This window comes from Scyliorhinus torazame, chromosome 8, assembly GCF_047496885.1.
Source record: "Scyliorhinus torazame isolate Kashiwa2021f chromosome 8, sScyTor2.1, whole genome shotgun sequence".
In the NCBI taxonomy this organism is placed as follows: Eukaryota; Metazoa; Chordata; class Chondrichthyes; order Carcharhiniformes; family Scyliorhinidae; genus Scyliorhinus; species Scyliorhinus torazame.
Genome location: NC_092714.1, coordinates 172,689,142 through 172,717,068, shown reverse-complemented (window position 1 = coordinate 172,717,068; position 27,927 = coordinate 172,689,142). Strand labels below are relative to the sequence as shown.

Sequence of the window (27,927 nt, the reverse complement as noted above, 5' to 3'; positions counted from 1 at the left end):
CCTGATGGTTTCCAAACTGATCTCTGACTCCCTGGCTCTGGGAGTAATAAGATTAATTATCTGTAGTCCGTTTCGATAATGACACCACATGATCAATACTTCTATTGTCCACATAAACGTTTCACAGATCAACGGCATTGAAGGGGAATTTAATGACGGCTATTCACACCTGCTTGTGATAAACTGGTTTATCAAACGTCTCTTTAAGGGTCGAGCTTGTAGACACTGAATCTGGAGGCTATTGATTTGAGTTTTGCTAAATAAACAGACATGGGGCAGTAAATTCCACAGGTGGTTTTACCTCCAGTATGCCTATCCAAGAGAGGGCACACGACCCACCGTCATTTACAATAAGAACTTTCCAAAGACCTGATGCACTTCTTTATGTAGAGATGATAAAAATCATCTGCCACGCTGCTATCGTTGCACTTTTTAAAGTCAATATCAAAAAGTCCACATTGACTGAAATTCTTATCCTGAAACCTGAGAATCTGACATCCTTACTAGATATTGCAATAGACTATTTTATTGTGCAACAATTTATCTTGTTTGACCTTACCTACTCAGTACGTGCATTTAACAAAAATATGGTTTAACGTCAGTAATTAAATTAAGTTTAATTGTACAATTTATACATTTGATAATTTATTAAATGAATACATGTAAATATCAACACATGATATTGCATAAAGACTAATATTTTTGTTAATTACAATTCTAGTTTGCTTGTGTATGGAAGGCATCTTAAGCAAGAGTGCAAACACTTTAGCTTTCCAGGGTAATTTGAGGTAGACCGGTACTTTACTGTTTTTGATGGAATAAGCCCTGATTTCCTATCTTTTGCTTACTTCTGATATGTAGATGATCTGTTTGCGATCTGTAAATATGCAGTCGTATGTAAGGATTTCCTTACACACCTTCATATGCTCCATTCTACATTCAAAATCAGTTGTTAGATGACGCATTCTAACTTGCTCCCTTCCCCACGTGCTAACTGGAAAATCCACTCAGAGGTACTTCATTACTGAAGGCAGGTCCACTTTCACCGGTCAATATGTTTGGGATTCGTATAGCTCCATGCAGTGGATTGGCCTTCTCAGTAATCTTGGAAGTCGGGTCTTAACATTTTCTCATGCATGAAGCAGAAATAGTGGGCATCACAGCTATCCTGCGGGATGGTAGCTATCTTGATCAGATGATTACTTGCTGTGTATCGTGCAAATGGGCCAAAGGTTACCAGTTGTTGGACTGGAAAAGCGCCCAGCCCATCTCCGATTATCCTGGAAAGGCAATGTATCTCCAAAATTTGAGCAGTGTGTTAAGCAAACTGTTTCACGCTGCTACTATGCAGTGGCTACATGAGTGATATTTTCCACCAACAGCAGTACAGTAATGGTCCCATGTGGCATGCACGTTTTATGGATATATGTATATATGCACTTCATATGGATTAATAAGGAGTTAACAGTTCACTCACTCAGTTATACATTTGCATTAATCTTCATAATACCCATGAACACAAACAAGTACCTTCTCAAATGAATTACACCTGAAAGCTTTATGGTGGACGTGCAGAGAATGCGTTGCAGAATACCCCTGAGAATAACTTCCAGTTACAGTGCTTGCTTTTGGAATATCTTTCCCTCTTGTTTGAATCTTCATCTTCGTATCAAAACGTTCTTAGTCCTCCAGGTACCAATGTGACTGTATGACTGCTGAGGTTTGATTAAGTACACGGTTCCTGTGCCAGTGCTCCATGCACTTAACGGTCAAAGGGGATGTTGACATTTCAAATTTATTTGCAAACATATCTGCTTGTGCAGTGATCCATTTTAGATCTCGGAGGCCATACACACAGATATCGTGGACATAATATCCTGAAAAATAACAATATCCTTTATTGAAGTGTTCATCTAAGAATACATCAGAGCAAGGCTGGTAATCCAAGAGCTTAAACATTTTTAAAACTTGTGTTATGCCTTATTTCTGTCTGCAATTCTCCTGCACGGGAGCAAGGCGTGCAGCACAGTTCCTGACCCAAAAGTGTTTTCATAATCTGTTTTTGTGCCACTTCGTCTCATTCTCAAAGGGGCAGTAGTTGATCGAAGGATGTTAAGGCTATAATACAGTTTGAGACTAAATGAGAAAGAAATATCTGTTTAGGTGTCTTAAGATGTTTAGTGTGTGTATGTTACTATAAGAGGCATGCATTTGTTTTTCCTCAAATGGCCTCAACCGGGACATCGGACTCATGTCTCACGACATTCACTTCCCACCATCTGGCCTGGGCTTGCGAAATGCTACCAACTGTCCTGGCTTGAGACAATTCACAATTCTTTAACCTGTGATTATCCCTCTCTCCAGTCGCACCGTCTGGATCTGTAAAAACTTAATTACCACACTTTAGGAACTTTCAAGCGGTTATTGACTTGGCACATGGAGCACACCAGAATGACAGGGAGTGGGATAGCTTGATCTTGGTTTCGGATAATGCTCGGCACAACATCGAGGGCCGAAGGGCCTGTTCTGTGCTGTACTGTTCTATATATACCTGCAAAGACTCACATTCAAAGTATTGTCTTGCATCATTGACTTTGTCTATATATGTGTTTGTGGAACCCACCTCTTCATTCACCTGATGAAGGAGCTGCGCTCCGAAAGCTAGTGATTCCAAATAAACCTGTTGGACATTAACCTGGTGTTGTAAGATTTCTTACTGTGCCCACCCCAGTCCAACGCCGGCCTCTCCACATCATTCCTCAAAGTAGCAAAGGAATGGATAGCCACTCTTTATTTGTTATTTGATTTCTCTGATATTTAATCTTCAATTTTGCACTGAGGTTGCGCTGCCAGTGCACTTCCATTGACTTAGCAGGCACTACTAAGGTACATAAAGTAATTGCAGAGTTGGTTTTCCACCATTGGTCTGCGGTATTTTAAGCCAGGGCAGTAGTAGAGATCAAGATGCTGTTGTCCTTGTCTAAGGAGAGAGAAAAATGAGTTGGAACAGCTGCTTGGCTGTGGTGCAATGCATAATCAAATAGTTGGCTGATCAACTAGTAGAATGATCTGTACATTAAGGATTAACCTGGTACTGATTACAGTGCCATCCACCGCTGATGTTAGAAAGCACTCTACCTGGAGCTTAGGTCAGCAATGAAGAGCCTAGGTACCAGCATGTCAGGACATGCCACGATTATGGAGTCCTCTCCAAATCTGCACACTCCATTATAAATATGTATAGTTCAGAATAAGGGTAACTTCTACAAAACTGCTTAATGGTGTCTCGGCAGTACACACCAACTGTTGCAACAACCAAACAAAACATGCAAATTCCGATGTGATATCCTGGTCAGTAGGTACACTGCCTCTGACCGTCACAAAACAATTCATCTTTGGAGTCCTCTTGCCTTGCTTGCCAGCAACTAGAAAATGGAAGAAGCTCTCGCTGTGATTTGGTGGCAGAAGCACATATGTACAGGGTGCTTGACGTCAAGTGTTCGTGCAGGGTGGGCTGATTTGCCCATTGCTGCCGCTTATGGTCAGAAGACTGCAGACAGCCTCATTTCGTTCTCATTTTAAAGCCGGTATCGGCCGCCATTCTCAATTGAAATGCCGGTAGCAACCGTTGGGTGCTTCGCCCATGATCGGGATCACCGCCGGAATGCAGCAACCGATCGCTCTGCGATCCTTCAAACACCCGCCCGCGCGCGGCCTGCGATTTGAAAAACCCTGATATCGAAGACCCCCAGCAAAATGGTAAAAAGAGAACACCTGAATATACCACATGAGGGCGCCAGAGAGACACAGCAACGGCCAGAATTTCAACCGATTAATGGGAAGCTGGAGACAATGACCCCAGCAATGACAAACCTACTGTGCGGATGACGAGTTGAACAAGATGATAACCAATTGTAAGGACAGCTACTTGTCCTTCAGGATCAGATTCAAACACAGTTCATTCCTCTTCGGCAACACAACGAAATACAGAACACCTTGGAACAACAGAATAGCAGATTAGCTGAACAGGCGGGATGATATTCTGCCAAATTACAAGAAAGCCTGAGTTGTAGTCTTTGAACTTTGAAACGATGAGGAAAACCTGTTGAAGGATAATTCCAGGTCCGTGGTTGTCCCTTAGGAACATTACAAAGCGAGAGGAAATGAATTTAGTGCCACTCTGAATGAACAGACAGCCCAGTTTTCACGGAAGACTTTGGAATGTTCACTATTCTGGGAAGAAGCCGAGAGGTACAAGAATGAGACTGCAGTGCGAAGAGGTCTATAAGCAGCTGAAGATCAAGAACATAGAAGGCAAGTGAAGGTTAAAGTTCTCACTGAAGTGTGTGAGCTCTCGCAAAACCAATTTGCAGAAGAAAAATCACAGAATGTGCCCATGAAAGTTGCTTAGAGGAATTATACTCTGCCAAGGAAGAACCAGTCACTGGAGAGAATACTTCATGGGGAAGAAACCAACCTCAGTCGTAACCCAGCCAGAATGACTTATCCATAAAACCACAGTCATTTATAACCTCTCCCCTATTCACCGACCAGGTCTGCTGTTCTCCTTTTCAGGTCTCCAAACCAAGTGCCAGACCAATCCACAGCGAAGGAGATTACCACAGCACTCCCAGCCAGAGCCAGAATGACCTTTAGCAGAGCCTCTGCCTCTACCAATCTACTGCCGCACCAACTCAACCAACCAAGCACGGTGCAACACTCACCAATGGAAAAAGTGCACTCAGCCATACCTGCACCCAGCTCCAACCAACCACCGAGATCAACAGTCCCCAAGAACCTAACCCGCTCCCAACTGGAGGTAAAATGTGACGTAGCAGGGGTGCAAAACCTCCTGACCATTTCAAACCCTGATCTCAAGGACTTGAAGGAAAGATGGGGTCAATGAACTCTGTTAGTGTATGCTATTAATGTTGTAATGTTAATCACAGAAGTAGTTTAGAGTTGGACTTGTTATAGTTGCAGCACTAAAGTTACGTACATAAGCTTTGTGACAGCACAAAACTTGACTCAAACTGTAAGTAACTGTTGCCAGTCTATATCCAGGAGATGAAGACTTGGGGGAGATGGTGTAGTAAAGGATTCGGTACATGAGTACAGTGCTGCTCACCAGTGATATAAGGAGGCACCTAACCTATAGCTGAGGTCAGCAGTGTAGAACTAGATGGCAACATGAAATGCCTTGGAGTCCTCTCCATATCTGTACCCTCCACTGTAAATACGTTCATAGTTCAGTAAGGTTAATAAGGATTTCTTAGTAACTTCTACAAGACTGCTCAATGGTGTCTAAGCAGCACAACCCAACTAAACAGCTCACTGTTTTGAGTTTGTTACTGAGGAATGAAGATGCAAGCCTTTTTGACACAATACTCCAATATATGGGACACTACTGGCTGCAGAGAAGGTGAAAAATTTGGATTATTTTTGGGGGCAAAAATCTTTTCTTTGCATGCCTCAGTTCTCTGACAATGAGAGAAAACTGAGTGACTATAGTTATAGACTTGAGCAAATTGATGAGATACAATAGCAAGCTAAACACCGCCAAGGGCCGGGGGTGGGGGGTGAAGAGGAGGGAAGCCTGTTGACTGAATATCTAAATATCTAATCCTTGCTCTGGACAATATGAACATATAGAACATACAGTGCAGAAGGAGGCCATTTGGCCCATCGAGTCTGCACCGACCCACTTAAGCCCTCATTTCCACATTATCCCCATAATCCAATAACGCATCCTAACCTTTTGGTCACTAAGGGCAATTTATCATGGCCAATCCACCTAACCTGCACATCTTTGGACTGTGGGAGGAAACCGGATCACCCGGAGGAAACCCACGCAAACACGGGGAGAACGTGCAGACTCCGACAGTGACCTAGCGGGGAATCGAACCTGGGACCCTGGTGTTGTGAAGCCACAGTGCTAACCACTTGTGCTACTGTGCTGCCCAAAATTGACAGTTTTAATGCTGCATTGTAGCTGTTAAATTACAATTCAACGAAGTTGGGATTCTAAGAATTGTGCATACTATTGTTTTTATGTGCAAGCTCTCTCTCTCTCTCTCTCTCTCTCTCTCTCTCCCTCTCTACACTCACACACTCACCCTCTAACACACCCACTCAGATAGGCACACAAACAGTTAGACAGACACACCCACACATACACTCACACAGACGTCACAGACACAGGCGTCTCAGCCACAGACGCTCTCAAACACGCGCACACAAAGACACGCACACACAGACACGCACACACAGACACGCACACACAGACACGCACACACAGAGACACGCACACACAGAGACACACACACACACACAGACACGCGCACACACAGAGACACGCGCACACAGAGACACACGCGCGCACAGACTCACGCCGCACACAGACTCGCATATGGCCACTCGCGCACGCATGCACATACACACTTTCAGGTACACACACAGTCCCACGTGTGTACACAGTCTCAGATGCACACACAGTCTCCGATACACACACAGACACAGTCTCTGGTACACACACACAGTCTCCGGTACTCACACACAGCCTCCGGTACACACACACCGCCTCCGGTGTACACACACACACACACACACACACACACACGTCACAGACACAGTCTCAAACACACACACAGTCTCCGGTAAACACACACACGTCACAGACACAGTCTCACTCTCTCTCACACATTCTCTGGCTTACCATAACAGTCTTCAGATGATGGTCCTGCAATAGGTGCCCATTTTACTGCCCGTACATTGCCTTCCCATGTAACATTAGGAGTTGTGCCAGGTGCATCTAGAAAGAGAGCAATGAATAACCGAGGATTTTCGTATAAACTGAATGTCCTTAAAATGCAACTACTTAAACAACATGGAAAGAACATTTATCCCTACATTGTGGGGTTGGTGGGGGCGGGGCTGGGGGGGATTGTGAATTGTATAAATGAAGGATTAGCGTTTACAGAAGGGGGCCAGTCATTAGATAATTGCTGAAGAAGAACACATTTGGCTGATGTGTTGGGTGTGGTTGTAGAGTTAGGAGCTATGCATTTTTAATGTAAATTAATGTAAACTGAGAAAGATTGACTTCTGGTTTCCTTCACCAACTGGCTGTAAGACGAGTAATATGGTAGCAGAGGATGCTTTTCCAAAGGTAAAGGTTAAAAACGAAGAATTTCTTTTTAAAGACGAAAGATTACAATCTAAGCACCATTTGTGAGGCGTGACTGAGTGTTAGTGTAAATTGTCAGGGTATGATGTTCTCAGAGTCCGAATCTTTTAACCAGTGGAAGAATGAAGTTGATACGTGGACATGGATAAAGTCGCTACCAAATGGAAACAAGGTATGCACTTGATATTGTCATTTCCTTTTTTAAAAAAAAAACACAGTACGCAATTATTTTTTCCAATTAAGGGGCAATTTAACATGGCCAATCCACCTAACCTGCACATCTTTGGGTTGTGGGGGTGAAACCCACGCAGACACGGGGAGAATGCGCAAACACCACACGGACAGTGACCAGGGGCTGGGATCGATTCCGGGCCCTCAGCACCGTAGATAGCAGTGCTAACCACTGCGCCACAGTGTTGTCTGATATTGTCATTTCCTAACGAATGTAGAATCAAAAGCCAAATATTTTGAGAGCGGAAACCCATTGGTTGGATACCAAGAAAATGTTAGTCTTTCTATTAGGTTTCATAGATTAAATTTACTAAAAAGATCTATTGAATACCTGCCAGGCATGGTCAGACTTTGATAGATTTCAAAAGGTGGCATCCATTCCACGAGGGATATATCATAGACTTGAGCAGACTCTATATAGAAATTGCTGAAATTCAATTTGGAGCTTTCTTGTTCAGTGCTCATTATTGGATTGTGCTAAGGTATCAAATATTGATCGGCTTCTGGTTTTAACTAATGCTCAGTTCTCGGAAAGAGACTAATTTTTAGAGCAGATGTCTACAGTCTTGACTATTTTTTCAGAAAATTTTCCCTTTAGTAGCCTTGATGGCACAAGTGGGACATCCCGTAGTGTCACAAAGGATGGAGACTCCGTGATAGCGGCATTTTGAGTTTATCCAGATACTGGTCGCAAGTGCCAGTACAAAGGAAGAGATAAAGATAGATTCATTTAAGTTTGCTGTGTTAGATCGTTTTGCACCTTGACTGTGTGTAGAACAGATTGGCTAAAATGTTACCTAGATTTGCTCAGTCATGAGGATGACGTAAGATGAGGAAGTATGAAATTTTGGGTTGGGTTAGGACATGACAGCATGTTAAGGTCTCTAAAAGGTTTGGTGATTCTTTGCAAAATAGCCAGAGGAAGCCACTTTATTAGCACTGATGTACTTTCTGGTGAGATACCTTTGCTGTTAGGTAAGTGTTCCATGAAAAATGCACAAATGAAACTGGACATTACATTAACACTGCAGTGAAGTTACTGTGAAAAGCCCCTAGCCGCCACATTCTGGCGCTTGTTTGGGTACACTGAGGGAGAACTCGGAATGTTCAAATTACCTAACAGCACATCTTTCGAGACTTGTGGGAGGAAACCGGAGTACCCGGAGGAAACCCACGCAGACACTGGGAGACCGTGCAGACTCCACACAGACTGTGACCCAAGCCGGGAATCGAACTTGGGATCCTGGAGCTGTGAAGCAACAGTGCTACCCACTGCTACCTTGCTGCCCTATGATAAATCAATTGTTTTCGAAGAGTCAATGAATCTGTACTTTACCCAGTCAGGGTATAATTGCATCCTTTCAACAAAATCTGTTTCTAATCAGAATATTAGAAAAATGTTAATGCTGTAAGCTGATATTGTCTTAAAAGTGGTACAGACCATTTTCTCACCCTTGTCACAGATTTTAAATGCTGCTGAAGAATGTGGGTGCAGTTAGTAAAGCTTATCGAAACTAATGCAAAATAGGAAATGCTTCTATCAAGCACACCACCACATCCTATTGCAAGTCTTTCATTAAGAATACGTAGAATCCCTACAGTGCACAAGGAGGCCATTTGGCCATCGAGTCTGCACCGACCCTCTGAAAGGGCCCAATTCCCTGCCCTATCTCAGTAACCCCATTACCCCATCTAACCTTTGGATACTTAGGGGCAATTTATCATGGCCAATCCACATATTCTGTACATCTTTGGACTGTGGGAGGAAACCGGAGCACCAGGAGGAAACCCACGCAGACATGGGGAGAATGTACAAACTCCCCGAGGTCGGAATCGGGTCCCTGGTGCTGTGAGGCACCAGTGCTAACCACTATGCCTCCCAAAGTTTTGGGGCACATAAGTTTAATAAACGACAAATAAGTTGTTGTGGATCTAAAGGTATCGAATTTACAGTGCATAAGGAGGCCATTCAGCCCATCAAGTCTGCACCGGCCATTTGGAAGAGCACTCCACCCAAGCCCACAACCCATCCCAGTAACCCCACCCAATATTTTTTGACACTAGGGGCAATTTAGCATGGCCACCTAACCCGCATATCTTTGGACTGTGGGAGGAAACCGGAGCACTCGGCGGAAACCCACACAGACACGGGTGCAGACTCCGCACAGACAGTGACCCAAGCCGGGAGTCGAACCTGGGACCCTGGAGCTGTGAAGCAACTGTACTAACCACTATGCTATCGTGCTGCCCTATGCAAAAGCATGGGACAAAGTCAGAAATACTTGTAAACATGGCAACCAGATTTCGTCTTTCAGCAGCAATAAAACGTGGTAAGGACGGACGGTAATTGCAGAATAATGGAGAAATGGATAGGGATTGGACTTCGCACACCGGCTACGTTCCAGACTGATAACGGAGTGGAATTTGCTTTTGTTGAGTTTAGACATATGCAAAAGTGTGAACATTGTGGTTATGAATGTTCTTTCAGGAGTGGACTCTGAAAGGAATCATGTGGTGGTAGATGACTGCTGTATAAAATCTTATCAGATCAGCCAAACTTCAAGCATGACTGCACTGGCACAAGCGATTCATACAAAGAATTTGCTTGGAGGGGGGGGGGGGGGGGGGGGGGGGGCGGCGCGGTATAGCCCCCATCAGTTGGTCTATGGTAGGAATCCCAGATTACTATTTGTGCCGGACCATAGAGGGCACTATGATTTGTTCCATTTTATCTGCACATTTGAATGCTTTACATGCATGGAGAAAGGATTTCTTCATGGCAGAGGTCTTGGAGAAAATTCTGAGATCTCTAATGCAGCCTATAAGACTGTCCGAGATGGTCTTTAGTTTTGTGGATATTGTGTATTACGAGAGAAAGGGCTATAAGTACTGGAAAATTCCTGGTAAGGCAATGGAGCATGATGATAAAACCAGTTACTCAACTTGGTTATCAAACTGCACAGGCAGGTTCATTCCTCAGCTGATTGAGATTGATTGCAAATTCTCAGAATCTGAACAATTGTTAGATGAGGCATCTTGTACCTCACATTTCTGTGTGTTTTGTGTAAACAATCATGAAAAATAGAAATAGATTAGGGGTTGAATGGTGGTAGGCTGTGTGATCATGACCACATCCAAAAACCATTTGCCTAAAGTGGGTACTCAAGTGACATGTTACAGAAGGGTGCAGTGAATGGAGTGATGCAACTGGGGACATAGTTACTGGCAAGTTTAGATATTGGTTTAATATTCAAGGTGAAGGCTAAAAGTTGAGGTCTATGGACTGGTAGAGTGCAGTAAAGAATGGGAAGTAAGAAAGCACAGTTCAAATTCTAATAGGAGATCTGAGTGTGACTCTTGCGTTAGAAAACGATCATGTATTGGAGAATATCCGATCATGCAAGTGTTGAATTTGTTATGCACTCAGACAAGATGCAAGTTTTGATGGATTGGAACAAGCACCCTAAAGTCATAGATGTTTTAAGGAGAAAGAAAACATTAAAAAATTAAATATGGAGAAATATGTATTCCGTTTCCAGTCTTGGGGGACCCAAAAGACATGAAATTACTCTTTTTTTTGTTAGTGACACTTCGCATGCCAATCTTCCAGATGGCTATTTGAGTACAGCTGGTTTTATAATATTGGTGGGTGAAATTGGAAATGTTGCCCTTTAGCCTGGGTAGATAAGAAAATTAAATGGATTGTTAAAGGTACTTTAGCAGCAGAAACATTGGCTTTTTGGATATGGGATTCTATTTGTCAAATATTTGGGGAAATATCTAAACAAGGAGTGTGCTGTTTCTTGTAGAGAAGTATTCATTCGACAAAATGAAACAGAAAATACTGGAAAAACTGGCAGCATTAGTAGAGAAAGAAACAGTTTATGTTTTGCGTCCGTATAACTCTTCAGAGCTCCGAAGAAGTCATATGGATTCAACATTAACTGTTTTATCGCTCCACAGATGCTGCCAGACCTGCTGAGTTTTTCCAGCATTTTCTATTTTTATTTCAGATTCCCAGCATCCGCTTTGATACAAAATTGCTACAGATTGGTATATCAGAAAGGACAAGTGTAGGAAATAAAAATGTTGTTTGTATTCATCCAGTTCAGGGTGAATACCACTGAAAAGGGTGCACGTGTCCACCTTGAGCATGCGGTGTGCATGTGGTTTATTTCGTTTGTTACAAGGTAGTAATGTGCAGAGTAAAACCATAATGCTCAGTATTACATCTGCAGTCCAAATGGAATGCACATTTCTGTTTACCTGTTGGGCATACTTGTTTCTTATCTCTTTTTATCTTTTTGTTCCATGAATAAATTGCTTTTTTGGGATTTTGTCCCCATTACGTAGACCAGAGAACAGACTTCGATAACTATGCACCCTTTAAGTGCAGACGGAATATAGCTGGGCATGCTATCCTCAATGACAGGTTTATATACATGAGGCGTGAAACCTGGGAAGTACTTGTTTATTAAAGATGCCTCATCACGCTCAGTTCCATTACCCATAAGAAACTTTTCACTTGATGCCTAATTAGCGATCAGTCAAGCTGACCTTTTCAAGCTTACCATTTAAGCGATTCAGCGTCACCCAGTAATGTTCATCTGGGCTGTATGTATCCCGGGACCACTCGAGAAGTGCTTTGGCACGTGTATCTTCAAGTACAAATTTCACAAATTTTTTTGTGAGTGCGTAGTATGCCGTTCCAAAATAAAGCTTGAGCTCCAGTGGTGGTTCGCTCTTCTTCCGGTTAAGTCGATAAACGTAACCATTACCATTATTGACCTCCTCTTTGTAACTGTACTGTGTCCTGTGTTTCATATTTTGTGGTTGTAATGTTCCTGGTGTGATGTTCTTACCATCCCATTTTCTTTTTACATGCTGAATGATTTCCAGGTTAGTTTTAATTGGGAAATCTTGTCCACAGAGGTTGATAACATGCATCCAGTCAACTTTTGACTTTACAAGATCTTTCATACAATTTATGTCTGTTTGCAGGCGTGAAAATCCAGCATAAACTACATGTTCTAATTTTGAAGCTATGAAGATGTTCTCAAAGCAGTCAACCAAGCTCTTTACTTTTCTCTTGTAATCTTCTGATGACTTTTGGTCAACGTGAATGCAATAAACATTCTGTGGATTGTAAATTGCTCGCAGAAGTTTTACAAACATTTCAAACTCTTTGTGAATTGTAATAATATAAGCTAGGGGATAGCTGGCTTCTTCTTGTGACAGAGATCTTGTTATGAAGTGATGTTCTAATATGATTCTGGAGCAGTTAACTAGGTCTTGAATGTGAAATGTTTCTGGTTTCCATTGCTTTTGGCAATTATCTCCAAGTTGGTATGCTTCCTTTTCACCATTTAAAATTGCAGGACAGTGTGTACTGAAATTGCAGGGCAACCCATTGTTGCTGTTACTTTGCACATTTGGGTCCTTAAAATAATTCAGAAATATGGTGGCTGCAACCAATGTGAACACACCTATGAAAACAATTGACACAAAGTATTCTTTCACTCTAGGTTTGGTCATATTAGAGTTTTAACCCTCTGCCACAGACCATGTCGCTGTTGAGATGTCAGCTTTTCAGTTTATCTGCAAAAAACAACAGCAGTGTTAATGTACGTTCCTTTGGCCGCAGAAAAATGCTTTTCACTGTACTTCGGTACATGTGAGAATCAATCAATGATTTGTTTTGTTTGTCTTAAATTTAGCAGAGATAAAGAATTTATATTTTAGATGTTGAATTGGATGTAAAAGGTTGATTGCAGAACTTGTGTTGAATTATCTGATCTCTCGCTCAGGGTAGTACTCAGGTGCTGCAATTACCATCAATGTTCAGGAGATTCAGTGATCTGAACTTGAAAATGTGCTCTGTGGTATAGGGTGAAGACAAGGTTTGACTCTGGCCCCCTGCTCCCTGGTTAAATAAACCAGGGGCGCAATTCTCCCATCGGGAGACAGTCCCAACGCCGGAGTGAAAACCGGAGTGTTTCACTCGGCGTCGGAGGCCGCTCCCAGACCCCTATTCTCCCGCCCTCGGGGGGGGCTAGGAGCAGCGCCGCGTCATTTACCCGCGCCGGGCCTTGGCGCCGCGTAAAAGCGGCGCCGCGCAAATGACATCACCCGCGCTTTCGCGGTTGCTGTCCTCCCCTTGGCCGCTCTGCAAGAAGATGTCGGATGGATCTTGCGGGGCGGTGGAGGAAAGGAGGTCCTCCTTCAGGGAGGCTGTCCCGCCGATCGGTGAGCACCGATCGCGGGCCAGACCCCCTTTGAGGCCCCCCTTCCCCCGTGCCGGAACCCCCCTCCTGCCCCCACCGGCCGCCCCCGCAGCGTTCCTGCGCTGTTCCCGCTGGCAGCGACCAGGTGTGGATGGCGCCGGCAGGAACCTGTCGTGTTGGGCAGGCCACTCGGCCCATCCGGGCCGGAGAATCGCTGCTCGCCTGTTACCAACAGCAAGCCGTGATTCTCCCAGCGGCCAGCCGTGATTCTCGCTGCGCCGGTTTGGGGGGTGGGGGGGGGGCGGGGAGAATTCCGCCCCAGAGACTTAATCATCAGGAAAAAACGCCAGAAAAGTGAGGAGTTTGATGATCAGTTCTTTCTTCAGTTAGTTATAACCATTTATTTAAATGTATTCATAATATGTATTAAGAATTGCATCACATTGCTGAATCTCCCACTATCAACATCCTGGGCGGTTACCATTGACCAGAAACTGAACTGGATCAGCCATATACTGTGGCTCCAAGAGCAGGTCAAAGTCTGGGAGTGTGATGGAATATTCTCCACTTGCCTGGATGAATGCAACAACATTCAAGAAGCTTGCACTCTTTAAGGATAAAGTAGCGCACTCAATTGGCATCCATCCACAAACATTCACTCCCTCACCACTGGCGCATAGTGGCAGCAGTTTGTACCATTACAAGATGCACTGCAGGAACTCACAAAGTTTTGTTAGACAGCATCTTACAAGTCCATGACTGCAACCATCTAGAAGGACAAAGGCAGCAAACACATGGGAACGTCACCACTGCAAATTTCCTCTAAGCCTCACACCATGCTGACTTGGAAATATGTCACTGTTTGTTCACTGTCGCTGGGTCAAAATTCTGGAACTCCTTCCTAACACCACTGATGGTGTCCCTACACCACATGGACTGCAGTGGTTAAAGGAGGTGGCTTACCACTAACTTCTCTGGGGCAATTTGGGATGGGTAGTAAATGCTGGCCTAACCAGTGATGCTCAAATCCTGTGAAAGAAAAAAATATGCCAGGAAATAAAACTTATTGGCCGAAACGTTCCGGCCACCAAGTGGGCGGGATCTTCCGGTACTGCCGACGCAACCCCACCACGGGTTTGATGGCGATGAGGGGGTCATTCAACGGGAAATCCCATTGACAATGGCAGGACCAGAAGATCTTTTGCGGTGTGAATTGCGTGGAAATTTTCACCCATTGTTTACAAATTATTGAAGAGGTCAACTGTGGTTGTAACTATTCAATGCTATACTTCAATGCAGATTCCACCTGGACAAATGTATGGGATTCATTAAATATGACAAACAAGTACGCGAGGTGGTATTGAATGATTCCCATACATTTGTCCATGTTTCTCGGGGGCGCGCCGTTCGCTGGTAGTGGGATTCTCTACCCCTGCCACTTGTCAATAGGATTTCCCATTGAAGACACTCCATCCTGATGGATAAGATCCTCGATTGGTCATAAGTTATCTATTATGTGGAGAGTACAGGAAAGATAGATGTGCATTGAATATGGATCCAAAATATGTAGCCTTTTCTCTGCTGGGAATATCTATTTGACAAAATAATATAAAATATAGGAGTAAAAGTAGGCCCCCCTACAAATCCAGCTTTGCCATTTAATGAAATCATGCAAATCTTTGATTTTAACTTCACTTCCACATCCTATTTCCTCATGCCTTGATTCCCTTAGAGGTCAAACGTTCTTTTGATCGGAGTCTTAAATATAGGGCGGAATTTACCAGCTGTTCATGCCGGCGGGATATTCTGGTCCCACTGGTGGCACACTCCCGCCTCTGGTTTCCTGACGATGAGGGGTGCATTCAACAGGAAATTCCGTTGACAACGACGGGACCAGAGATCCCACTGGCGGGTCGCCTCCGCCACCGAAAAACATGTGGCGGGTTGCTCAGAAAATCGTACCCATAATCGATGATTGGGCATCCATAGATCGGTGGGGTAAAACGTTTGAAAGATTCGCAACCCTCCGTGAAAAAAATTCTCCTCATCTCACTCTTAAATGGGTTGGCCCTTTATCATGAAGTTGCCTTTGTTCTTGAATTGTGCACTGAACTCTTTATGTTGTGCAGTGTTGCTTTCTGTGTAATATTTGCACTAGTGGGAAATTACTAAAATATAATTCAGCAACTTGAATCAAAACCGTATATGAGCCAATTTACAACCTCTGATTTTAATCTTGGGTGACTGAAAGAGATATTTCCAGCATGTTACCATTCAGCACTGTCCTGCAAAATGTCAAGGCCCTGATACTTGAAGCAAAAGCTCAAGCTTTCCTGAAATAAAAATAGGAAACGTTAGAAAAACTCAGATATGGCAGCATCTGTGGAGAGAGAAACAGAGTTAACGTTTTGAGTATGTACGTGTTATGACCCCCTCAGGGGCCAACCCCTATATTATATACGGTTCCCCGTCTGGAGTATGAACACCCTAGGAATTGGGAGGAACCTCAGGATATAAACCCTGACCTGGGAGCAGGTTGGGGAGAGTGACCCTGCAGGGTGAGGAGTAGTGTAATTGTAATATTAGGATTAGAGTAAATAAACCTAGATGTATCCTGCCTACCTGGTGTCGTATGAAGTCCTTGCTTTCGGATATCACACCATGACACTTTTTCAGAGTGCCTGAGTTTGCTTTCATCGTTTGTTATTCAAGGAGCTTTAGTAATGATTTAGATAAGGTAACATTGTATTGCTGTTATTACCGCACACGTTGGGAATCTGAGCACTGTGTACGATGAACTGCAATAATCTAATATGTTGGGGTCCCAATTTTAACTGCTCAGCAGCCCCAGAAGCACAGTTACCACTTAATAACTTGCAGAAGCTACAAATGGATGAGGTGATTAACTTGTTCAGTACATCAGTGCTGGCCCCCTCTATGCTCACCTTTACTGTTTGGTTTATAAAACAAAAGTCAATTGAACATTCACACAGCTTTACTGCTGTTTAGAAATGAGTGTAGTTATTCAATTTGTTGAAATCTTTACATGAATCTGATGTCTTCCTTCCTTCCTGTTGACTGAGCATCTGAAGGATTTGTTTTGCAAACCCGTTGGGCTGGATAACATACCCAACACAGCCTTGCTTACCGACTTAAGGGTAAATATGCATGGAAAGTAGATGATGGTGAGACTCTCACAATTGGGTGTGGCAGTTTTCATCTGAAACATTTTAGGTATTTACTGTTTCTTAAACCAGAGGGGCTGACTCCAGGACCATGGGTTCATGGACTCTAGTTGTCATCTAGTACCTCACTCAGGCGGCTGTTGTAGCTGTGTGAATCTACACGTTGGCTTGGCAAACAATTAAAGTGCCACAGCCTGTGTGCCCTGACCCAGTTGTCGTTAAATATGCAGCCACCCACCTTCCAGCAAAAAACTGATAACCTGGAAAGGAAACTCCTGTGATTCCGAAATTAATTTTTCTTTTTTAAACATCTTAAAAATAAAATGTTTTTGGAATATTTTATTGAAACATTGAGAGGCAATCCAGGGGGAATGCAGCCTGTTTGGATGAGTTTGTGTTGGTGACATGGGAGAACTGAATTAATGCATGCACTTGAAAGAATAATCTTTCCCTGATCTTTCAGTCTCCTTTCGCAAACATACTCGGTAGCTTCTCCGAGTAAGTATCCTCTGATGCTGACGGTCAATTTTGGCATAAGGATGCCTTAATAGATACGAAACGTTGAACAGATTTTTCAAATATTTTGTTGAATGTATTATGTTTTTGAGAAGTCATCCTAAAGTCGAGTCTCTGTTTAAACATACAGCTGAAGTGTACTATAGTCCTAAGATAAAGTGAATGCAATCAGTAATTGTGTTTGTATTTCATTGGTACCTTACTCAGGGTTAAAGTCCATCTAATATTGCTGGCAGAACAAGTCCCTTTCTCGATGTTCCCAGAATATTAAACTGTCCTGTCACTACAGCAATTTTGCGTCCAGCAATCCAGAAAAAAACATCTCTGAGCACAGCGAGGTCGTCAGTGAGTAGAGCAAGGAAATAATTGTTGTTGAAAGAAAAGGAGATCCTTAGACTTAGGCTCTTAAGAGGGCACTCGCAGCATGGTGCATTCATCTAAGGCGAGAAGTTCAGAGGGCTGCATGCCTAGACCGAAGGGATGTGATGATGGTAATTTTTCAAGGAATTCGGGGCAAGTGTTAGAGAATGAAAATGAGGTTGACAATGTATGTCAGCATGGGGACAAGTACAGGTCTGCTTTTGGAAGATCTAGAATCCAAATAATTGGAGCGTTATGGAAGAGACAGGTTTGATAAGATTGAGATGAACTGAAGCAGAAGGCGAAAGAAGTATCTCTCGATACACTAAGTTTTAACAGCACACTATGAATTCTTGCTTTTAAATGCACAGTTCAACTCTGAATTTAGTCTTCCATGCATATAAATATTTATGTGCAACCATGTTGAATCATACAATGCATTGCTTTCCTCAGCCACAAATGTCAATACTTTGGTTCAGTCTGGAAGCCAGTCAATCCTAGACTTTCCTTCTCCTCATGACTGTCCATCTCATTAAACCACTTCCCTTCATATCCCAAATGTGAACTTTGTTTGCTGTGTAGACCCAAATCACTTGCTTTTCCCCTGCTCCAAAACTCCTATTGTCTTCCCAGTCAAGCTCTGGATTCTTCTTTTAAATAATATTCCCATACTTGCTCACCACACTTTCCAAGTTCATTTTGTTCTTGACATCCACCTGCTGCTACCTTGATTCTTTTCTCTTCCAATGTCTAACCACTATCATAACTGGTCTCCATTTTGGTTGACTTGGCCAGTATTTCCCTTTCGAAGGACATCACTCAACTCCCATACATAATCAGTCATCATGTTTCTCCTGAAAAGCCCACCTGCAATCCGTGCATCTTCTGCAACTAGCCTTTATTATCCACTGATCCATTTTTATCAGTTTTATCAATATGCTGTTGACTCCCACCCAGCTCCTGTGACCATCTCGAAGATAGCACCCTATTCAAGACGCTCATAACTGAATCAGCTACCACAGACAGCGATGATATCCATCTCTACCTCTCCGCCATTTCTGTTATCTCCATGACTGCTCTGAACTGTCACAGTCTTTGACCAACACCCAATTGTGAATAACTTGTAAGTTCCTCCAGTTCAACATCAAAGACTGCAACTCTCATCTTTGGTTTTACCAGAAACTCTATTTCCTTGACACTGACTCCATAATTCACCAATTACTAAATCAAGCTGAACTAAACCATTATCAGCTTTAGTATCCTGAGTTTATCTTTAAACTCAATTCCTATCTGTTTTTCTCTTTGTTGGCAATGTTACCAACCCCATTATCTGCCTTCCACTACTGTCCCAGGGTGCTAGTCATGGACAACGAATGAAGCCTTCCTACAATAATCTACATCCTGAGAACAAATAACGAAGTATGATGTTTACAGCTTTTGTAAGTAAGATAATGGACCACTTCAGAGCACCATGGGCAGGCATTAATATGGATGAAAATTTAATAGGAAATCCATTACTGAAATTGAATGCTAGCTGTCTGGAACAACTTAAGTATTTCACCATCCAAGGTATTGTTCTACTTTTAGCTGTGTGCTAGCTGACCATATTGGATAAACAATGCAATTTAATCAGTTGAGAGTGGGCCGATTTTTTGTAAAATTAACTCTACAGAGTCTTCGTATAGAGCTTAAATATCTGCAAAATTTAGTTTTCAAACCTATTTGTTGCCAAGCGAGCATATAAAATTCCAAGACTATCTCTTGGAACCAAAGCCACCTTGAAGTTGCAAGTAATGAGAGAAGCTTTGCAAAGCAAGTTCAAAAGGTTGGCCCTAATGTATTGACAGAACACTATCTGGAAAAATAACAAATCCATTATGTGCGATGTAGGTAGGTACATTAGCTCTGTAAAAGGAATTCCCTTGGCTAGGCATTAAAAGCAGTTGAGACTTATAAACAAATAACTGATAGTGCTAATGATCAGCACAAAGCTGCAACATCAAATTTAGTGTGCATAATTAAAGTTACAACGTGGAGAATAGTAGATGCTATGGGAACCTATTTGGATTCTATGTGAACTGCTCAGCTTTTAGCAAAACAGTCACTGTTTCTGCTCACTTAATGAATTCAGCAGCCATTGCAGTGTTTCAGTAAATATCATTACTCCGTGTAATGGCTATTTCAGCATTAAGCAAAAGAGTCACACAACATCCTATTTTGGATAAAAGCAAATTACTGCAGATGTTGGAATCTGAAACAAAAACAGAAAATGGTGAACAATCTCTGGAGGTCTGACAGCATCTGTGGAGAGAGAAGGGAGCCAAGTTTCAAGTCTGGATGACACTTTGATGTTTGACAAGGGTTGCTTGGTCATTGGAAGATATCAATACAATGAGGAAGGAGCAATGTTATGCAACAGCATCCTGATCCTGAGCTGGTGGCCATTAAGTCTTTAAAGAGAAAGCAAGACATTTTGTAAGACGGCTTTGTTAGGATGCTAACTGATTAATTTAGAAATTTACATGCATGACCCCAAGATCGTGACTGATTCACTAAAGTGCAAGAGTGTGAAGTTTCACGTTTAGCAACCAGTAAGGCTATATTAAAGTTGTCTTGAATCAGGTCAGAATGAATCAGGATGAATTGGGAAATTAGCAGGAGTATCGAAAACTTTAAGTATAGAATGAGGTAGTTTGAAAAGACTGTGGTGAATATGATCAACTTTATAGTGGTGTAAGGGACTGAGCATGATAAGTAATAATGTGGCATAAGGGTCCAGGGAGCAGAAGATCTTGCAGTCCTCGAGGGAATTAAACTTAGGTTGGAATTTTATAGCTGTTCTGGCTGGTGGGATCTTCTGGTTCCGCTGACGGTGAACCCCCACCATTGGTTTCCTAGTGCTGGGAGATGCTTAGAACGGGAAACCCCATTGGCAGCAATAGATCTCAATTTAAATCAACGGGGACCATACAATTCTTTGAGGGAGGAGAAGGAACAATGTTGGGGCCTGTTCTGTTTGTGGTTTATACAAATGATTTAGACATGAATGTAGGAGGGTTGATCAGTAAGTTTGTGGATGAAACATAAATTGGTGGGGTGGTAAATTGTGAGGAGGATAACTTTAGATTACAGGAGGATATAGATGGGCTGGTTAGATGGGCTGATCAGTGGCAAATGGAACTCAATCCGGATAAGTGTTAGGTGATGCACTTGGGCAGGATAAACAAAACAAGGGAATACGTGATAAACGGCAGGACCCTGATGAGCACTGAGGATCAGAGGGATCTTGGTGTGCATGTACACTGGTTCCTTAAGATAGGAGTGCAAGTAGATACAGTGGTAAAGAAGGCATGTAGTATACTTGCCTTTATTAGCCGAGGCATAGAGTTTAAGAGCAGGGAGGTTATGCGGGGACTGTAGAAAACTTTGGTTAGGCCACAGCTAGAGCATTGTGCGCAGTTCTGGAATCCACATTATAGAAGGGATGTGATAGCATTTGAAAGGTTGCAGAGGAGATTTACCAGGATGTTTTCTGGGTTGGAGAATTTTATCTATGAAGCGAGATTGGGATAGACTGGGGTTGTTTTCCTTTGAGCAGAGGAGACTGAGGGGGGACATGTTTGAGATGTATAAAATTATGGGGCATATAGATGAAATAGAGTGGACAATACATTTCCCCTTGTGGAAGGATCAATGACCTGGAGGCATAGATTTAAGGTAAGGGGCAGGAGGATTAGAAGGGATGTGAGGAAAAAGCTTTTCACCCAGAGGGTAGTTGGAGTCTGGAACCTGATGCCTGAACGGATGGTGAAGGCAGAGGCACTCGTAATATTTAAGAAGTATTTAGATGTTTTCTTGCAATGCCAAAGCATGCAAGACTATGGGTGAAGTGCTGGAAAATGGGATTCAAATATTTAGGTAATTGTTTTTGACCGGCGTAGATGCGATGGGACGAAGGGCCTTTTCTGTGGTGTAGACCTCTATGACTCTGAGGAGTGAGGGCAGACGCATGGGAAATGGAATAAGTTCATGGATCTTTGAACTACGATGGAGGAGAAACCTTGTTTAAGGTTAAAGGAAGGAATTGCACAAGTTATGATGTTGAGGTTATCGTAACCAATAATGTGCTGTCAAAATCTCTTTAGCACAAATGCTGTAGCAACATTTGTTGAAGGCAAATTCACAATTAAATACAAATTCAAAAGTTTTCATCCGCGATGTGATATTCTGCCCTTAAATTCACAAAAGTAGCATCTCGCTGTCTTACTCACAGTTGAAACAAATTGAATGATGTGACGTTGCTGTGCAAACAAAATTCACCACAGAAAATTAGGGCTGGTCTAATGAGTCTTTTGGAGCCACTGCATATTTAATTAATTCTAGATTGGTGTTCAGATTCTTTTAATGATGTGCTTGTCTTTAATTACTGCGAATTAAACTCCCTAGCATTGAAAATGAACTATTACTGTAGATGGCGGCGCATAGGTTAACCATGAAGCCTCCAGAAATCTGGCCAGAAAAAGGGGGTGATTTAAATGCTGAGTAACATCTGTAAATCGCCGGTGTGGGTGGTCACCATTTTGATACGTGAAAAGAAACATAATTATAATTCAAATTAATGTAGCACGGTGTATTGCATGCATGCATTAATTAATTAAATAATTGCACAAAGATATCTTTAACCTCAATCATAGGATTTTAAACCTGTCAAATTCTTGTCTTCGAAATCTTCAGACATGGAGAGGATGTTTCCACTGGTAGGAGAAACTAGAACCAAGGGCACAATCTCAGACTGAATGGGTGATCCATTAAAACTGAGATGAGGAGGAATTTCTTCAGCCAGAGGGTGGTGAATCTATGGAACTCATTGCCGCAAAAGGCTGTAGAGGCAAAGTCACTGAATGTCTTTAAGACAGAGAGAGGTAAGTTCTTAATTGATAAGAGGATCAGGGTTATGGGGAGAAGGCAGGAGAATGGGGATGAGAAACATATTAGCCATGATTGAATGGCGGAGCAGACTTTATGGGCTGAAAGGCCTAATTCTGCTCCATATATCTTATGGTCTTATCTGACCTTTTTGCCTGTTAATGAGTCACTGGAAACTAGTCATCTTTGACATCTTTTGGTCATCTCTGAGCAATCTTGGTCTTCGACTGCAATGATAGTGTGTTTTGTTCCAGATAACATCTAGTGGGTTTACTCAGAGTACTCTGGATTCCTCCAACAAGTCCCGAAAGGCGTGCTTGTTAGGTGATTTGTGCATTCTGAATTCTCCCTCTGTGTACCCGAATAGGCGCCGGAATATGGCGACTAGCGGATTTTCACAGTGACTTCATTGCAGTGTTAATGCAAGCCTACCTGTGACAATAATAAAGATTATTATTATAATTGTTGGTCTGAAACCATTGCTGGAGTTGGTTTAATTTGACCCACTTAAATTTATATGTGCGCGGTGCAGGTCTGGTGATGATACAACCATTCTGATGATTTCTGAGGACCCATTCCAAGACCTGCTACTCAAGATCAGTTAGTAGCTGGTCTCTGTCCTCCATGGTGCATTTGGTCTTAGGCATCTTCAGGGCAAATTCCTTAAGAACCAGTTGTATTAGTAATACCGGATTCCCTGTTGCAATATGGTATTTAATGGGATAGCAAATGCTTAAAAGCATTTGGCTCTTCATTTTGCTGGAGGAACCATTTCGCCATGCCACGTGTGATTCACGGGAGTGTTAAACTCCTAGGCATCTTGAAATGAAATGAAATGAAATGAAAATCGCTTATTGTCACAAGTAGGCTTCAAATGAAGTTACTGTGAAAAGCCCCTAGTTGCCACATTCCGGCACCTGTTCGGGGAGGCTGGTACGGGAATTGAACCATGCTGCTGGCCTGCCTTGGTCTGCTTTCAAAGCCAGCGATTTAGCTCTGTGCTAAACCAGCCCCTGCAGCATCAGACTGCGGTGGAGCTGGAGGTGGGGAAGCTGAGGGACCTGCAGAAGAAACTCCTGGAGAAGGTGGAGGACCTAGAGAATAGGTCCCGCCGGCAGGGGTCCGAAGGAAAGGACGCTGGGGCACAGATCGCAGACATGTTTGTGAAGCTGCTGGGGGAAGGGGCATTCTCTGGCCCTTGGAGGTGGATAGGGCTCACAGAGCACTTGCGAGGAAGCCACGAATGGGAGATCCCCCGAGGGCAATGGTGGTGAGATTCCACAGGTTCTCGGATAAGGAGCGCATTCTACAGTGGGCCAAGCAGACACTGAGCTGTAAATGGGACAGTAGCATCCTGCGGGTTTACCAGGACCTGAGTGTAGAGGTGGCCAGGAGGAGAGCAGGCTTCAACCAGATCAGGTCGATCCTTTTTAAGAAAAAGGTGAAGTTTGGACTGTTATACCCAGCCCGTCTCTGGGTCACGCATGAGCATCAGCACTTCTACTTCGAGTCGCCTGAGGACGCGTTGGACTTTGCGTAAAAGAAAGGGCTGGTAATGGATTGAGAACTTTTGAACTTGACTGCAACGTTCATGTTTTTGTTTTTGTTTCTCTGTTTTTGTAAAAAGTTTCTTGTTTTGCGTTTCATGGAAGATGTTTGTGATGCCGTTTGCATTGATTTGGAACCAGCGGTAGAGCTGAGTGAGTTAAGGTTTTCATTTGCACTGTTGGGGGAATGGAGGTGTGCTTGTTTTGATCTTGGTGTTTTTCTGTTGGGCAATTGTGTGGGGATTGTTTTATGTTGGAGTTTGTTTGTATGAGCAGGGGAGAGGGTGGGGAGGGAACAATAGGTGGGGAGACTATCTGGCGCCGGGGATGGGGGCCTGCGAGCTAGCTCTTGGAAGCGCAGTGGGGTGTGTGCATATGTTTGGTTTAGTAAACGGGTTGGGTTACAGGGTATTATTACTAGGGGGGAGAGGGGGCTGAATGTTCTGCTGACGATGGAGGGACTTGGGCTGAGGGACAGAGAGGAGGCTGGGGGCGGGGGCTGCCTGGGGATGGACCGGTGGAGGCACGGAGCATGGGCTGGAGGCGGGCCTAAAAAAGGGGATGGCTGATCGGCGGAGGGGGGGGGGGGGTGGGGGGGGGGGCGGCAATGAGCCCACCAACTAGGCTGATCACCTGGAATGTTCGAGGGTTAAATGGGCCGGTCAAAAGGGCATGTGTGTTCGCGCATCTTAGGGAATTGAAGGCGGACATGGTAATGTTGCAGGGGACGCACCTTAGAGTAACGGACCAGGTTAGACTGACGAAAGGCTGGGTCAAGCAGGTCTTTCACTTGGGACTAGATTCAAAGACTAGAGGGGTCACAATCCTGATCAATAAGTGGGTGGTGTTTGAGGCGGGTAGAATAGTCTCGGACGTGGGAGGTCGGTACATTATAGTCAGTGGGAAACTAGAGAGGGTGCAGGTAGTATTAGTAAATGTGTATGCGCCAAATTGGGATGATGTGGAGTTTATAAAGAGGATGCTGGGGAAGATACCGGACCTGGACCCGCACAGGTTGGTCATGGGAGGGGACTTCAACACAGTTATGGACCCTGGCTTGGACCGGTCCCAACATTTCTGGTACCTGCGGCCTGCCCTATCTCTGGTAGTGTCCAGAGCACTGCGGGTCGGACCTGTCTTTGGGCAGAGAATTGAAGAAAAAGAATGCACACTTCCTTCTCTGTGCTCGGCTGCTTACTTCGCAATCCTTAAATCTGATTGTGTAAGGATATGCACAGTCGCTTCCCCTGTTGACCTGGTTCCCTAATATCTGGATTCCTTCCTTGAGATTTTCAGCTTATACTTTCAGAAACGTGTGTTTCACAATATCATTATGGTGAAACAGACGAGGGCAAATCTGACTCCCAGGTGATGCCATGAGATTCACTCGAACTGCAGATTATGACCATTCTCAGCAGAGACCCATGAAGCATTTACTCTGAAATTAGAATCTCTATTGCAACCACAAAATCCTTAGAGCATGCCATTCCATTCTTCTCACAGCACACTCATTCCATGCCTCTCATATCACCCCCATTGCAGCCCCTCTTTCGATTCCATTTCTATTCCCCATTCCATTCCATCCACGTCAACCCATCCTGCATTTCATACGTTACGTGCCGTTCTCTGCAACATGCCGCCCCCCCGCCCCCCCCCCCCAAAATCATCCATGCAGCTTCCCACCTCCACCGCTGTATCATCCCCACCCTGGGGTCTGTGTTTGTTGAACTTGTTGTAGGGCTCCCCATAGCTTCTGCTGTTCTTTCCCTCCAGCAGCTTCCCAAAACCCCCCCCCCCTCCCTTGCCGGCAGCATTCTCGCATGCCTCCCGTCTTCTGATATCGCATCAGAGCTCACATGTCTCCTCGCAGCAACCACAAATCAAAGCTCACAGAGAAACAAGTCTCTTTTTCTTGAGTGGGTGGGGTGATGTCATACAGCATGTGGGCAAATACAGCTTCGAGCCTTGCTTTTCACACTTTCTGATCACAGTCTGTGTCATAAATTGAAATATGTCCTCCCTGTGGTGGAGAAGTGAAGTGTGATGGCGCGCGGGTGAGGAAAGGGAGCAAGGAAAGTCATGAAGTATACTTGTACCATGATCTTTTTCCTTGAGCTGGACTACTGAACTATATGTGAGGTGTTAATTGAAGAGAAGTATCTATAGCGATTAGATGTTGTTTTGGTGTAAAATGGATGTACTGTTATAACATGATGCAGCTTGAAGGTCATGATTTAATGCCTTGACTCTATTTCAGGCATTGGTGCATTGTCTTTTATAGAATATTAATAAGTGCTCAACAATGAAAGCCTTCCTTCTCCAGGTTCAGTGATCCCTGTCATACCATGCTGTTGTTTGTTCTTACGGAATCACAGCGCGTATGTCATTTTAAAGTCTAGTTTGATTTGATGACGGGCAAAGCTGTTGTTGGGTTGCGGCATTTGTAACATGCTCTTTCCAAAATCCGGAGACAGATGAGGGCTATAAACTTCCACACTGTAAAGAAGTGTTTGTGACTATTGAAAGAATGTTCTAGCTGATCCTGTCACGAGTAGTTTGGTGCAGTTGTTTCTGGTTGAAAAAGGCATGTGGAAAAGGCAAACCGTTTTTTCTTGTGTAACATTCAGAGTTCAAAGCACAGTACACTTTGAAAGAAAAACAATGATGCCTGCTTTATGTTTGTACATTCAGCACTTTTTTTTACATTGGTTTGAAACCACACGTTCGCGCTATGTAGACATGAGCTAAATTTATTTGCTTTGGAAATACTTAAGGCAACAAAACTGCAAACATTGTTCCTTTGCTAGCTCTGGGTTTTAGTGTATAGTATATCCTCGACACGTGTTCGGATTATTTTTAAAGTCTAAGCAATTCTTTTAAATCTTGTTTCCTTTCTATCCAACTGCATTTATATCTGACAGATCTGACGCAGTTAATGTGACGCATTTTGGGTTTATTGTGGGGAGGAAATGTTTTTGGATTGAATTAGGTTCATTCCATTGACATGTTTCGTTTCCAGTACATGAGCACAGCAATAACTTAATGTATCGGTGCTGTTTTTCTACATTTCAATGCAATTTGACAATTTCATTCACTTTTGATGGATACATGCCACACTACACTTGTAGTTTTAGCAAGAGTCTCAGCTTTCAGAGATAGAGACGGATGGATTTTAAATAAGAGTTTAAAAATGGACACCTTACCTTGCATCATGTGAAATGACTGCAAGCTTTGTGATTAGTCACTCTGTGTAACATCATTCTGGTAAAATATTTGAGTTTGAGGTGAATCCACAGACACTGCTTTCATCCGTCAGCTACAGGCTTCATTTTCTCCTGTAAAGATGCAAGCAGCACTTCCCCAGATGGCAGTTGCAGTCGGCATTGGCAGTTGATTTAGTGAAGGAGTTGTTTCTGAGAATTGGCTCGGAAGAGGGAGGAGTTTCTAGCACCATACGGATTGGTTATCATCGTTGCATCAGTGAATTACTTTGAATGCTAGCTGCATGACTAACCTGCTGTTGATTAGATTGCAACAGGCAACAGTTTAAAAAAAAAACTATGTGTTAAAAAAAGGTTTTGAGATATTTAACTCTTTCAGCTCCCAGTACTGGCATTATCCAACAGAATCTACTTTGTTCTTCCTGTTTTGCTGACACTGTGGTCATCTGAACTTTGTTCATATCAAAACTGTAATTTTTTTTAAAAATATTTTTTTGGGCATTTTCAACTTTAACTATTTGACATCTAAGG

General features: G+C 43.3%; 2 protein-coding genes across 6 annotated transcripts in view; one reads left to right on the top strand and one right to left on the bottom strand.

Moving 5' to 3' along the window:
* The window catches only part of rtf2 (replication termination factor 2), a 303,881-nt gene that overhangs the window by 93,410 nt on the left and 182,544 nt on the right, over window positions 1-27,927 (top strand). The gene's annotated exons all lie outside the window — the stretch shown is intronic.
* Window positions 603-27,586, bottom strand: gcnt7 (glucosaminyl (N-acetyl) transferase family member 7). 2 transcript variants are annotated; one of them, XM_072514515.1, is made up of 4 exons: window positions 27,379-27,584; window positions 11,989-13,015; window positions 6,716-6,811; window positions 603-1,877 (listed from the first exon to the last, which is right to left on the bottom strand). In XM_072514515.1, exons 2-4 carry the CDS (start codon window positions 12,950-12,952, stop codon window positions 1,681-1,683), a joined length of 1,257 nt encoding a protein of 418 aa, XP_072370616.1. In that variant the 5' UTR covers window positions 12,953-13,015; window positions 27,379-27,584; the 3' UTR covers window positions 603-1,680. The 2 variants fall into 2 exon arrangements, with proteins under 2 accessions (XP_072370616.1, XP_072370617.1); XM_072514516.1 differs by lacking the exon at window positions 6,716-6,811 and having other exon boundaries at window positions 27,379-27,586.